This window comes from Perna viridis, chromosome 6, assembly GCF_037379345.1.
Source record: "Perna viridis isolate PV_CMFRI_1.1 ecotype Kerala chromosome 6, ASM3737934v1, whole genome shotgun sequence".
Taxonomy (NCBI): Eukaryota; Metazoa; Mollusca; class Bivalvia; order Mytilida; family Mytilidae; genus Perna; species Perna viridis.
Genome location: NC_142450.1, coordinates 40,213,416 through 40,229,460, shown reverse-complemented (window position 1 = coordinate 40,229,460; position 16,045 = coordinate 40,213,416). Strand labels below are relative to the sequence as shown.

Genomic DNA, 16,045 nt, shown 5'->3' with positions numbered 1-16,045 from the left:
TTTGTTACTTAAACTATTCTTTTGACGTCTCCGAATTAATCTGTTTTGACTTCCAATTAAGTTTTTTGTGGAACTCGAGCAAGCTAAATTCGCTTTGGGTATATATTGAGTATTTTCAACATTACTGTATTCATTCGATTAAAGGACCTTGATCTACAGCAGCTATTATCCATAACAAGAGGTTGATATGTGAACAGTTGATGATACGGAGTTCCTATTACACGGCCAGACACAAGAGCCAGGTCGTCTACTCGACTTTATTTCGTGTTTCCGATCGGCATTTTTATCATAATATTGTTTTCCAATGAAAAAGCTAAAGGATTTGTCTCCATCTCTTTCTTATTTTGAAAAAAATCATTTATACATATGAGGTCCTTAAAAGTAGCTATCATATTATACAAAAAAAGTACATGTATTCTTTTTGACGTGTAGTTCTGTTTACAAATATGACACACTAAAAAGGGTTTGTATAGTAGCCGGGCATGTAAAAACAGGAGAGTGATTGCAATTTCTCATGCATTACTTTGGCAAAATGTCCATCTAATTTTTCGTTAACTATGTTACATCATTGATGTTCAGATACATGCGAGTATCAGTCTCTACGTAGGGATCAAACAGTGTGTGTGTGAAACATTTTCATGTAAGAACCCAATAATGCATCATTTAGACACTGTAATTTGATAATTTGTATCATCAGAATAAAAAATAAAGACGCCATTTTTTTAAATTTTATTTTATCTTGTCATATTTCATAAATTGTTTTCGGGTATTTTTCTTTAATTTCAGTCTAGGCACGCTAGTCAATAGAAAAATGCCTCGGGCACATGCAATAAATGCCAAAGTAACAAAAAATCATATCTAAACGTTTTCTTCCGACCAACATCTGCAACGCACATACATGTACAATGCATGGTCTTAATGGATTATTGATCTTGAAATCGCAAGTAATCTCCATGAAGCAAGCGAAGTGTAAAAGCAAGTTCGTGATAAACAAACTGGAGAAAGCACAAGCGGAAACCCAACTTATATTCGTGGATATACATTCAGAAGTAAACGTTAATAAAATGACCGAGTTTTTCCGTTAGTTCTATCTGGACCAACTATAATAAGTGGCGTACTAATAAATCGAACAGCGGCTAACACTTTCTAAAAACTACTCACTGAGTTGTTTTTTGGAAAGTTTTGTCTATTGTTTGAACATCATTGATTCGTAAAAAGAGAATTCACTGTTAGAACAATAGGTTGACGTCACAATAATGGTTTATTTGGTTTGCACCACGTGATTGAGGTTATTTCTTCATTGCCCAAAATATATAATAGCCATTCCTTAAATAATCCTTAGTATCACAAACTATTTGTAAATATCAAAACAAGATGTAAAGCTTATTATTTCATGTTGGGGAAAAAAACTACTGACATTATTCTAGTTATACCTCTGTTATTCTCCAGTCCTTGAAACTGTTTCAAAATTTTTTGTCTGTCTTCGAATTTATCCATTCCCATGTATTTAAGATCATTCTCTTTTATTTCGGCCAGCACATCTAGATAAATTTCTTCTTTATCGAAATGATAAAAGAAATGCTCCAGTCCCAGTTTCTTTAAAGCATCTAAGAGCATCTTGCTTTCTGTCTTTTCTGCAACAAAATTGATTATACTCTGATTAAGACATTTTGAAAATTTGAAAAAGAACTACTTGAATTCTCTATAGAAAAGCCTCTGTCCTGGTATAGGTTTATTGACGAAGTGGATATGCAGTGGACACATGACGAAGAAGAACTAAACATTTTACCGCACGTGCCAACAATCAACATCTTTCAATTCACTCACGAAACATCTCCTACTAACATCTCATTCCTCGATACCTCCAGCACCTTATCGGGGAGAGAGCTCTCCACGGACCTATACTCCAAACCAACTGACACACATCAATATCTTATGTCTAAGAGCTGTCATCCATCTCACCTGACTAAGAGTATACCATTTAGTCAAGCCTTTAGGCTAAGGCGCATTTGTTCAAATGACGGATCCTTAAAAAACGTCTAGGTCAACTGAAGAACAATTTAAGAAGGGGATATAGACACAAGACCATCAAAGAAGGGTTCCAAAAAATTCAGTTACATATTGTTACAGTACAAGGCAAAGAAAAAAATGTAAAAGAACCCCTTGTGTTCCAACATACCACCCCTGCCTAACAAAACAGCACAATACCATTCGTGAGCACTGGGACTCTGTCGAGAGAAACTCAACATTATCCAAAGTCCTCACGAACCACCTATGATTGCTTTCAGACAGCCAGACAGTTTGCGTAGACTGCTTGTGAAGGCTGAAATATCTAAGCCCAACTTGACTCCAGGCGAGAGTCGCTCATGTGGTGACAAAAGGTGTAAATGTTGCAACCAAATGCACCACTCGTCATCATTCACCAGCACAGTCACGGGGAAACGCTACAAAATATTTTGTAACGTGCACTGCTAATGAAATATATTTGCTCCGCTGTCTCATATGTGGCCTTCAATAAGTTGGTGAATCTAAACAGTCTTTTCGCAAGCGCTTGAACGGACACAGGAACGACCCAACAAAAAAGCCTTTACTCCCAGTGAGGCAAAACTTCAGATTATCAAACCACTGCCTCGATGTTTTCGACAAAATCAAAATCTTCATCGTGGAACAAAACATGATCTGGAGCGATCTATAGAGAGTGAAGCGGGATGGATTTTAGATAAAAGAACTCCGTGTTTTACACCCACACGGAATTAACAAAAAGCATTAAGTTCTTCCTATTTTGTATAGTTTCTCATTACAGTGTTTGTAAATATTTTTAGTTTTATAGTTCAGTGTTCAAGATCAAAACACAACGTGTGTCTATAACACAATGTTCAAGTTCTTTGTTAACTGTCAATAATTTTTTTTACGTCACAGGTATTCACCTGATTAGGTAATGAGTTGTGTTCACAGACCATCATACACACTCAGTTTATTTAAGACACAGAAGAAGGTTGGAGGCAAATAATGCAAGACAGCAAGCTGACTTTCAATGTGAAATAAATTCGATAATTTCACTGTCGGACATCCACCCGCTTAAAGGATCACAAAAATTAGAGTTATGTTGAAAATATCGATAAATTATGGAGAAAATGTATATAATTAATAGGATAATCCAATGGTTATCGGAAAAAATCAAGATATAAACACTCGTGCAAAATAGGCACTCGTGATCATATCTTGATTATCCACTCATTCCAAATAATTATCCTATTATTCATGACATATTGTAACCTTTCATTTTACACACAAGTTGATCCAAAATTATTATATCACTGGAGCAATGCATGTTTAAATAACGTATTGTTAATATCAAAGTGGAAATGATCAGTAGAAGAACTATAAATCAACCAACTTGAATAGTAAAAATTAATGTTAGTTATTATTATTTCTGTATCAAAAATTCATCGGGGGTGGGTATATGTTTATATATTTCTAATTGGCATGGGTAAATGTGCATTAATTAGTAATCACCGAGTTGCATGGGTTCTTTATCTTTATATATACACAGTGGAAATGTGTTGGTCGCTTTTTGTAATAACTCAAATTATTTAAACAGAAAGGTATTTATTTCGACACCAAATATAACTGCAAAACAAAGGAATATTCTCAGTGCATTTGTAAAATTACTGAATCTGTTGACACTCGCTTTGTTTTAAGCTTTCAATCTGATAAGTTATCAAATAATTTGTCATTTATTGAGAGGGTCGCTTGTCATCCGATCATATAGACGAGCTGAGGAGGCTCAAAATTTCAAACGAAATATATTGTCGAAACTTATTACCATTTGTTCGCAGAAACGCTCTTTGTCGAGTGTGGTGAAGACAACTCACCGTTTTGAAATCAGTATGCTCTTGTTGTGAGAGTAAATCAACTTTTAAGCTACTTTTAACGTATTATGTGTAAACATATCAGATTGCTTCCTACATGTAGAATTTCTACATAATTACCCGTTTGTTCCTTTTTTGACCTGATTTCCCTGAGAATTTTCATTCTTGGACCTTTCTTGTTAACTCCAATTTCCTTTAGATCAGAATTATCCATGTGCAGTAGCGTTTCCATATCGATTTGCTCAGCTACAAAACATTCTAAATAGTTCTCTAGTTCAATTTTAGAAAGGAGGTTCCTTAGTTCTAAGTTTGTATCTGAAATGAAACCATTTTTATATAGAATAAAGTGACTTTTTCATGAATGTAATCTGAATCACAATAAAACGACATGTTTTTAGAAGAAATTATCACAATATAGCATAAAATGCAATCTTCGAAAATTATCATTTATTTATATTTGTTATTAATTATTACTTACGTTCTTTTTCAAAGTACGATGAAAACATATAATTTTTACTATATACCTTGATCTGGGACTGTACGAACTTCGGGCTGTGCGACACAGTCTGCCTTATGATTTTCTTGATCTATCATAATTATATGAGTTCTAGTGTGAGTGCATACTGAATCAATTTTTTGACAAATCAAGAAACAAAATGGTTGTATATTTAGCGTATATTAGAGGCATGTACTTAGCTGATTTAAATATAAATTAACTTAAGTTCTATCGCGGAACTTATATAGCAAAAATATTCTTATATATCCGTTAGAATTATTGGTGGACAAATGAAGTGAAGTAATTTCATGAAGAGTTATAAAACACCTTGTTTAATCTCATACTGCATTCAGGTAAACAAAGCGGAGTAGATATACATTGTACATGTTTATTTAGTTGCTTTTCAGATTTGTTAATTTGTTTCTGTTTGTCAAAATTAAAAATTAAGATGTATTTCAAATGAAAACGAAGAATCTATTTTCCCTCAACTAAAGCGATTGTCTTTATTAAATATTCCTCGCGTCGTATGTGAAAAAAAAATATATATATATATATGTAAAACATTTTGAAATAAATTAATTTGAGATAAATACTGTAATCTGATTGGTTAAAATAATTTTGTTATATCTCAATGGATAAAAAAATATTGACACGCCCCTATTCAGTTAAATTCAGAGCTACTTTTTGATGTTTAAAGATAAAAATATGTTTTAAAATAAATTTATAAGAATTGGCCATGATAAAAAATTTGTCTATTGAAAAAAAAACCCATAAATTTTCCATGTGCATATTTTGTTTACTGCACTTTGCGCAATAAACAAAATGCACATAAAAAATTTATGTTATTTTTCAGTAGTCAAAATTATTATCATAGCCAATTCTAAAATGTCTATGATTTGCTGACAAGATCGGAGAGCCATACAATATTCATAACACATACATGAACATGTACAGCTAAGTGGTTATTGACCAACCCTCACATCTGCATTGAACTCAATATTTAAAAAAATAAAGGTTGTAAATTTGGAAAAGAATAATATTGAGAAAAAAAATTAAAGGCTGACTGCAAAATTGTTTGAAATGTGTTACACAGCAAAAATTGCACTATAATTATCAAATAAAACTAGCATGATAAACGTATGTTTCAGTTTAAAAATGATTATCATATGCAAATCATATGTTTTCAAGCTACAGGTAATATATTGGAGTCATAAGATAATCACATGACTATCATATGTATATTATCACATGATTATCATATGTTGTACATTTGGCTATGGATCTTTTCAAAATTCTAGTTTAGAACAATCAAGAATGTGTTTCTATTTTAATCATCATTAAAATAAAGATGAACCAAATAGTAATATTTTCTTTATCAATCACCACTGGCAGAGGAAGTTAAAAAATCTCCTCACTTCTTAGTTCTGAGTACTTGTTACAAAAGAAATTGTTGAAGATTCATAATACATTTTGGCGGTTTTACCAGATATCCTAAAAATAAACTTCAATCCAAGATCTACAATGGTATACAAACGTCTAGAATAAAAGATTTGTCCCGGATGGGAAACTGTTTTATGAGTAAAACACCATAATATAAAATTGGAAAAAAGTATATTTTTTTTTGACAAAAGTATTTATTTAACTTCGTACTCTTACACGTGACACATATCACATATCATTTCAAGTGCTTATTCGCAATATCAAAGTGAATAAAGACATAATTTCTAATCGAATTACTGTTGAATTGAACTAAGTTTTATTATCATTTCAAATAATTTCTTCTTCCCGACATTTTTTTTAATGTACCTTATTTTGAATCAAAATCCTTAAATGTACTACAAAAATCAAATTATTCATTTCTGTATAAGTAATACCTGTCTCACTTAAATTCAGAAGAGCTGTTAGTTCTTTACCATCACTAGCACATGGTTTTCCGTTTATTTCGGGAACAACTTCGTAAACGAATTCATCGAGACTTTCTGACAGAGAATCAGGTGTCCTAAAAATTCCGTTATTTACTTCTAGCTGTAGGATTAGATCTTCTGAACTTGCATCCTCTACCCAGTCGTGTATATCATATTCTTAAAAAAATTAACATTTTTTCGAGAAAAAAACATTTTTCTGTTAAAGCCTTCATCAGAGGAAGTTTTCATGTGAGCTCTTTGCAGAATGTTGTGTCAATGACTGTAGCAAATCTATAATAGACTTAAGTTTGCTTTAAGATATTAAAGATTGCATGTTTTTTTTCATAATGAAGTATAGAATAAAGAAAGGAACTTCGAAATTGATATTTTTGCTCTGTACATACCCTGTCCAATACTAAGAATAATGTTGCATTCTTTGCTGTAATGGCACAATACTTGTCCCTTGTCGAATGCTACTCGTATGAATTCATTCAATTCTCTGTTCAAACTACTATTGCTCTCGAGCAACTTGTGAATAAAAGTTACGTATAATATCAAACTACCATCCGTTGCTTTTTCTAGTTTGATGTTTGGTGTTTTGACTTCCGATAAACGACTATTGAGTCTGTCAGCTTCTTCTCTTGGATTTTCTGTTCCACTGATAGTTAGTTTAGCAAAACTAGTACCTGAAAAAAAGATATACTAGTAAGAAAGAATACTTATATGAAAGCAGACGAAATGTGAACGCATTATTTCAAGACTTGAGTGATCCATATGCACAGTATTTATCCACAAATAGCCCGCTTAACTCAACTGTAAACAGGTTTATTTTTAGTTGAATTTATATTACTGTATCAGATAATGGTAAATGTGACCTGCAGGACGGAAGACATTTCAGATAGTCATAATTATAGATGAATTTTATTTCAGTACTCTCTTAATGCTGATTCGCGTTTTTGGCATTTGTTTATAAAGGCGCAATCGGTCTTCATAAACAGGGCATTGTTGAATATATCCGTAAGATGTACACTTTATTATGATATATGAATGAATGCAGACTTTGTTCTCCAATGGTGTGTGTGTGTGTATTTTTTCATTAGAAAGCCTATAGATACGGACAATGGATGCTTCAAAGATACTTAAAAAGCTGTTTATCCTGTTGCTTTAATTCTGTCTTTATAGGGGACGAAATTTTAAAGCGGTATCCAATGCAAATAAGTCATAGCTTGGAAGCACTGAGGCCTGACAGGAAGTCACGCTTTGCGGGGCTTCCCATACGAAGTTCGGTATTTTCGTATTTTCTTTACTAAAAAGCGTTAATCATATGGTCTTAAATTATATATTTGAATTCAGATCCTTTTTTTTCTAACATGCCTCAAGAGTATGTCTATGTGGCTTTAGCCAGATAGTCCGAAAAACGAGCATTAAATAATAGGGTTCTCACTAATTGGCAACGAGTAGTATCATGAAGTGTCAAAAACACCTGATGTCAAGAAAAAGCGACAAGAAGAATTTTTAATATATCTATATATTTAAATTAATCTTCTTACATGTTACACCTGCCTCATATTATTTTTAAAATATCCAAACATGTCAAAAAACAAATAAGGCGGTTATTTTTCAAAACCATTATCATGTTCGCATTTGTACATAAATTAATGGTTAATCAGATGTGGCCTAGTACAGATCTTAAGTCATATTATGACGTTGAATAGCGTTGTTATTCATCTTGTTATGTTGATCACTGTTTGAAATAAGTAAATCATAAAGTTCAACGACTGTAGAAACGTTGCAGCTTCGTTAGCTTGTGGTCGATTAATGTAGGTATTTCAACGATATTTTATTTTTGCTGTTGCATCTAATTATTAATCTTATAAAGGAAAAGCATAGCTGTTGATGGGAGATATATGTCCATAAAATAAATTGAGAAAATTAATATATTTTTAGGGGTCTAATGTCATAAATTTGTAATTTAAAGTTATCGTGCGTGTTTCATCAATTCAATTTAATGTCTGAAATGACATAACATGGAACAGTGTGCGGTAAACAATATACTTGCAGTGCATTTTACTTCGCACTGGCAAATGCAATTCAATAAGTCCTACTTGCCGAAATTTCCTTGACTTCCAAGACACAGGGACGGATCCGTGGAAAAGCGTGCCGGGAGTTTGCATCCCCACCCACTAAAATTGGAAACTTCTTTGCATATAATCTTTCTTAAGATGAACATTTTTTTATTATTGTTTAAAGGTCTTTTTGGTTGCTTCTTCTAGAATTCTTACTTTGTTTTTTAAGAAGTTCGGTTTCAACTCTACTTTAAGACTTACACTACCTCTGAAAAGCCATTCAATTTTTTTTTTCAAAACTCATTTTTGAATTAATGTACAATTTATATTTGAGATTAAATGTAGTCAGTAAACAAATTATTCTTGTCAAAAATGTTCTTATTATTGTCATGGTCATTTGTAAGTATTTAAATAATTTGTTTGATTTCATGCCTTTTTAGCTCTCACCTGCGCAAAGGCATTGTGAGCTATTGCCATCGTTTGGCATCCGTCGTCGTTGTACGTCGTCATTAACAATTTTCAAAACTCTTCTCCTCTGACATTACTTGACCAATTAGAACCAAACTTGTAATGAATGTGTCTTCAGGTATCCTGCATAGAATTGATCTGGGGATTTTTTTATGGCCGCCGTTACTAAAATTCGCATATATCTCCAAAACCGTTAGGTTAAGCCAAATTCTGACATGGAGTTATTGCCCTTTTCCAAGTTTTTTTTTATTTATTTATCTATTTATTATTATTTAATTTTTTTTGTTATTTTTGTTATTCCTTTCAAGCGTTTTCTCCTCTGACATTACTTGACCAATTGAAACCAAACCAGTTATGAATGTTTTTGGGGTATCCTGCATAGAACTAATTTAGGGATTTTTTATATGTCGGAAAACATTGCCGCCGTTACTAAAAATAGAACATAGGGGTCAGACAGTAGTTTTTTTCGCGTATATCTCCAAAACCGCTAGGTTTAGCCAAATTCTGACAAACGTGGTCAGCATGATGAGATCTACCTCTGGTGAAATTTCAATCTGGTAAGCCTTGTTGGAGTGATAGCCCTTTTTTAATGTTTTTATTTTCCATTTTCAATATTATTTTATTCAAAAATCTCCACTGACACTAATTGACCAATTAGAAGCAAATCTGGCATGAATATTTCTTATGGTTTTTGTCATAGAACTGATGTAGGGATTTTTGATCCATGGAAAAACATGGCTGTTGTTACAAAAAAAGAATAAAGGGGACAGAAGTTTTTTCTCATATTTCTCTAAAACAATTTGGTTTAGCCAAATTCTTTCAGTTACTGATATAATCCTTTTATAAGGCCTACAAAAGTCTCGGGGATCAAAGTTGTCAAACGACTCCATGTTAGAGTTACTGCCCTTGAACAGAAGTATGACGTTATTTTTACAGTTTTCAGCCAATATCTTGAAAACTATAACAGATAGAAAGAAATTTCAAGTGATAAAATGGTCCTTATGATACGTCCTACCGAAGTCTTTATGAATCAAATTTGTATGACAATTCCTTGTTTGAATTATTGCCATTGAAAGGCAAAAACTTCAACAGGTGAGCAATTCAAGCTCCTGTGAGTCTCTTGTTTCATGGTAAAATTTGGAATACTTTCATTTTCGAATAAATTACAAACTGCAGCCCTTGTCTACTTCTGCAAAAAACTAAAACGTCATTCTGGTAAGCAATTAGAAGCCGTAAAAATGTGATATAAATTAAGAAATTCCTTAATCATAGTAAAATAATTAAATCATTGTAAAATTTCAAAGCCATTTATTTGTACAGTTAATTAATAATAACAAGCTGCTTATTGTTTTGGAAAAGGCTAAATGATCTATATTTAGTTAACGAACACACCTGTACGTAAAGGAACTTATTGAAAGATAATAAAGTGTCTCATTGTTTCATTGTGCATTTTGACGATTGGTAATTTTCAATGAAAAATCCAATAAGACAAAATGGCGGTCATAACTCGGTCACCTTGCATTTTAGGGAAAATATTTCGCATTTAATTTCACACTGGGTCCAAACATATTATCAATTGCTTAAATCACTTTTTGGCGGTTTTGCATGATTTTTTTTAGAAACAGCTCCTTACAGAATTATCAATTGTTAGATCTTATTTTTGAAAATTAAGCTTACCAACACGAGATACATGCAAGCAGAGAAACCTCACTACCCCTACTTCATGTGTCACGTGACTAAACAGTACCTAGGCAAAGTGGTCGGCGTACTTTAAAAAAAACGTTATATCCCCCCCTAAAAAAAATCTTTTGCTGACCAAGCTGTCAAAACTTTCTCATCCCCTGATGTGTTTTTGAATACTTGCAGTGGAACTCAAGCCTGGAACTCGTGGTCAACACTTTGTCGAATACACTTATTTTCTACTGCTATGTTATATCTAGGTGTTACTTGCTGGTGCTTTACATGTAGCTATTTACATATGAAAGGGACTGGCATTGAGTTGACGATCCTACATCAGACACTTATATCCTAAAGTCATCCTAGAATAACTGCTTATTATAAGTTTTCACTGAACAGTCGGAAGTATAATTGAAATGACTATTTCTAAGACTTTTAGTCACCCTTGTCCTAACATTTTTCAACATACAGTATATAATCTAAGATCAATGGTGAAGTATCGTTTATTCGACGTACAGTATAAAAGTGTTAATCTCATTAATTTTAGATCGCGAAAATCTAGTAACCAGTGAAACCGCAAATCTTTTCGAAACATTATCAAATAGTACTGTGGACTGTTTCTGAACAATATACAGCATTCAGTTTTTGTATACCTATAACGGTTCGCGAAATGAGAGTTCCGGTGGGAGTGGGGGGTTAAGGGAGATAAATAACTAAATAAGAATCGCTCTCCAGGTATCAAAAAGATATGTGATAAAACGTGTTTATCACGAATGCAAAAATAATAATAGTAATAAATACAATGAGGTTTTACCGTCAGAAACAGTAACGATTCAGTATTCTACTTCTACTCCTACTAGTATTTAAAAAAAAACATCTTATTTTTAAAGTAATTGTATATCGTGTATAGTCAAAACATACACTCAGTGCATGACCCCACATTGCGCAATCTGTACTCCTACAACCTATATTGTATACATGTAAAATAAAACAAAAATTAAATGTAATTACTTACCGTGTTCATCGCTCTTCCTTAGATCTTCTATTGTTGTTTGCGTTTCTTGATCTACATATATCTTTAGTTTAATACATTTGCTTGGTTCAGACCCCGTTATCTCTAAAATCATAATAATTTGTAAAATAAACAAGGAAATTGTGAATATATTTACTGCGCACAAATTGCAATAATGTAGAGTAATCTTATTTTTCTAGGCGTGGTAATTTGCAACCTTCCGTCCGCCACACTGGACAAATACGTTGTCGATTAAAAATTCCAGCATTTTGAAAACATCTTCCTCTGTATATTTGGAAGATGATTTGGAATTATTTCTCACAAAGTATGAGGTATCTTTACCAAGATCTATATATTTGTATCTAGGTGTATCATCTTTTTTGAAGAAAAAAAACAACGATGTCTAATGTTTTTAAGTCGGGATATTAACCGAGTATGGGGAATAGAAGTATACATTGTTGAAAAATCATAGGTTTTAATGCTGTTATATTCTAAAAATAGTCTTAAACTGATTGTCTCCAAAAGATCTTTCGAATTTTTCAGGATCTACATTGAATTAATACCACTACGGGAGTAACAAGTAATGTGATAGGACTGTAAACCCTCTTTGACAGTTGTGAGTATAGAAGTTAAAAGTTTTTAAAGAGGTTTGGTGGTACATTTTGCAGATGAAACATTGTTTGTATGGATTCTTGTGGAGTTTAGGAATCTAGTACATAGACGGTAAATCACAATCATCGTCCTTGGTACAGAGAACAAAAGAGGATAGCACAGATTTATGGTTTTTCACAAGCTCTTCTTTGGAGAGTGTGGTAACAGTATAGGTTTTATCAGTGCTATTATTTTGTACGTCTACCTTTGATAATAAACATTGGATGTAAAACGTTTTGCCGACAAAAACAATGTTGTTTTGGGCTTTCCCTGCTGGTACGACAACATATTTGTCATGTATGATATGCAATGTTTTTGCTACATAGGAGTATTTGAAAACTGATGTAGCATTTGCACTCATTGACTTACTTAAAACTTTCCTTCGTTTCAAAATTAAAGACCTCACGGCCTTTAACCATTTTGACACAGAATCAATGTCTTCTTGTTCTCGTTTTATCCATTTTCTTGCGTAATCCTCCACTGCATCCATTAGAATTTTAAAGTTATGATTCCAATTTATGGAGCGTAGACGCTTTCAATGCTAGATTTTTATCGGAATATTTTAGCATCAAGACCTACGAATGTTTAACCTTTTTATATTTTTATTGCCAAAACTCGGCAGAAATCCAGACTCAAACGTATTATACATCGTTGATCCTTAAAAAAAGACCGAGAATGAGAATGATGTATTAAAAAGCTACACGTTCGCTATGGTTGATGTGTTTTTCAACATTCCAATAGAACTAAATTGTGCTCCCATACTTTCTGATCGATTCCTTTGCCCCTTTAAGGCTGACTTTATAAGGAACATCGTATTACCGGATCCTTTTATCTCAGTTGCCGTTATTTAGATGACGTACTGTCTTTAAATAATCCTAGTTACGGGGATTCTTCACATTCTCTACATTGAATCTACCTGTCTAGTTATTTTTCTTTGGTTGTATTCTTTTAATTTCTTGTTTTCCTTTATTACTCTTCCAATATTTATATATAATTAGTAATTTTGTATTGAAACTGAAAAAACTGCATTCCCACATCAATACGGAAAGTGCATGTTGTATCAAAATACGAGTGTACAATACTCGTACTGTACTCTATCTACGAATGAAGTTTTAATTTGGTCATCTAGCAGCAGAGATAAACACCTTATATCTCAGATAAAAATGTAGATAAAAATGGTGGAAGGGTAATCAAGGGAACCAATGTTATAGCGGTAATCAAAAGAATGTAATCCAGGGACAAAGACCAGACATGGAAAACAGTCATACAAAACAAAGAACACAAGGTAACTAAAATCATACACACAAAGTAACAAAAGTAAATGAGCAACTCGGACTCCCCTAAATACTGGGAGCATGGACCAGGTGCACCGGTAGGGTAAGCGTCCTCTGCTTTTCTAAAAACACCCGCCGAGTTCTCATAAAAAGTCAAGTCCGGGGTAGACAAACGAGGAAAGGAAAACTATGACCCGTTGAATAAATCAGTTTTCATGGTGCTGATGGATACACCATAACGATCCACGAGTTCATGATGACGACCATAAAACTTCTGTAGTGATGACTTCAATCTTGTAGCAACATAACCCTGTTCCAGAAGCCTATTTGTTAGAGTTCTAGCGCAATACAAAAAGTCTGCGTAGTTTCGGCAAGCTCTGGCATAACGTATGAGTTGTGATATGAACACTCCATACACAGGAGCCGAAGGGATGTTGCCACAGATGAAAAGAAAGTTGACAATTCTGAATGAAAAGTCATCACGTTTGTAGTAAAGTTTGGTCAATAGTTTTCCTTTACCATCGATTTCTAAGTGTAGGTCAAGATATGAGGCTGACTTCACAGTGTCTGTAGTATCCTTTATCTCAAGTTCTTTTGGGTAGATGCGATGTATCAAATCCCCGAAATTAGGATTGTTTAAAGATAACATCGTCATTTTTGTAATAGTCTGCGTAATTTTATACGTTTATTTTTATCAATTCAACCACTTGTACTATACTATTTGTTTTACTTTTTTGTGAAAAAAGTAATTGTTCATGTCATTTTCGGGCACTATATAATATCACTCTTCACCACTATATAATGTCGTATTATTTTTATTTGTGTGCATGACATCGCCAAGGAATTATGTAACGAAGTTCATATTAGATAACCTTTCGTTGAATACTTGAATGCATAGGTAACACAATTTGGAATTTGAAAAGAAAATCACTTTTTATTATAAAAACACCTTTCTTTATGTCTAAAATTCAACGAATTTTATTAGTTATATAGTGCTCATAGTGTAGGATCAATATATGATTGAAAAGTTGCTTTTTTTTTAAAAACTTTTTCAGGTTTTTGTTTGTAATATATTATCATTTTTGCATAAATTTGCATTGAGGTATAAGTATAAATTTCTAATTCGATGTTTATTAACAATGTAAATGAGAACTGATTTTCAAAGATTTAATTGCATAATTGTAAGAAAACTTACGGGTTAAGCGGCCGCTCTCACATTCCTCTTCCATTTTTTTATCCAATTGGCATGTTTTATAATAATCTACTTGATTTTCATAATGCAAATCTTTTTTATCCAAGTGTGCATCCGCTCTTCTACCGATGTCTTGATATTCCTGGAATGCTTTGTCGTATTCGTCATTCGTCAGTGAACAATGAGGATTGTGGGCTATCTCGTTTCTACACTTCCTTATTCTTTCAATATTATCTCCAATGGTTTCGTCTGAAGGTTGTGGGTACCTGTCCCATCCATGTGTAGGTTCATCTGTTATTATTATGGAAAACCAAGGATACCTGGCAATTTTATACATCAAGTTTATGTCAAAATCAGCGAATCCTTTTTCCGGTAGGAATTGAATCTTTGTCATGTCTTTTTGATTCAGTTTCTGTTTAAATTTAGCATTAGAAATGACTTTATCGTAAATCGTCTTGAACGGCACATTTGATTTCGTCATGTAATCCCTGACTATACCAGTAAGGACTTTGTCAACAGCAAGTTTACATCTCAGATACCTAATAGTTCCTTCCTCAACCATTTTGGCTCGATGGATATCAGTGGAACAAATCGTGAACTTCTTTTTGGTCTAACATCACTTTAAGACTGCAATGAATGTAAGTACAATACTTTTTCAGAAGTATTTTACTTTTCCCATTTTACTCAAACATTCTGAGCGAAAATTAAGATGAACTTTAAACTAATTGCAATATTGGATATTTAAATTTACATACCAAGAAAGTATCCTAAATGTAACCGAAAAAATAGCAAATATAGAAAGATATGAAACCATTCATTCTCCCATGTAATTTTATTATTGGGTGGTAACTAAGTAGTTAAGTTTTATGAGTTTCTTTTTTGTTGCACTAAGTTACACGTAAGGAGATATTGCTTGTAATTCTTTTAAATTACCGCTATAACCTCCGTTCCCGGATTACTCTTGTAAGACTGCAAGTGTTTGCTTTTTATAAAAGTAAACTGCATTTCTAATACAAGGAACCTTTTCACAAATATTTATTTAAATGAACCGTTGTAAAAAGAGATTTAAAGAGTTAACATGCCTATACGAATCTTATTCATAACCGCGTCACTGTCTCGTTGATAAAGAAACTAGTATTATTGATATTGCTAGTCGTGAAAAAATACGACACAGATATTGTTTCGTTTGTTTAGGGGCCATTTTATGAATTATATTTAATGCAATCGAATGAATATTTCAAAGATAAGAACATGTTTCCAACTCATGTAAATTTGTGTTAAAATTCGTGTAAAAAAAGGGGTGTTCAACACAATGATAATTAATAAGACTAATCTTCATTAGTAAGGCCCCATACAGGTCCGGATGTTAAAAGAATAGGCCTGCAGCAGCGCTAAGCTTGTCGTAAAAGGCGACTAAATAGTGCTCAGAACCC

At 32.8% G+C, this 16,045-nt stretch overlaps 1 protein-coding gene across 1 annotated transcript in view; it reads right to left on the bottom strand.

Moving 5' to 3' along the window:
- LOC148614941 (uncharacterized) overlaps positions 1-15,418 on the bottom strand; it is a 55,240-nt gene extending 39,822 nt beyond the window's left edge. Inside the window, exons 1-7 of the mRNA XM_088590480.1 lie at positions 14,616-15,418; positions 11,499-11,600; positions 6,677-6,958; positions 6,243-6,449; positions 4,397-4,459; positions 3,993-4,187; positions 1,434-1,634 (exon numbers count right to left, since the gene is read on the bottom strand). Coding sequence (XP_088446606.1) covers positions 1,434-1,634; positions 3,993-4,187; positions 4,397-4,459; positions 6,243-6,449; positions 6,677-6,958; positions 11,499-11,600; positions 14,616-15,174 — 1,609 coding nt within the window. The 5' untranslated portion in view covers positions 15,175-15,418. The remainder of the gene's footprint in view (positions 1-1,433; positions 1,635-3,992; positions 4,188-4,396; positions 4,460-6,242; positions 6,450-6,676; positions 6,959-11,498; positions 11,601-14,615) is intronic.
- Between the last annotated feature and the right edge of the window lie 627 nt (positions 15,419-16,045).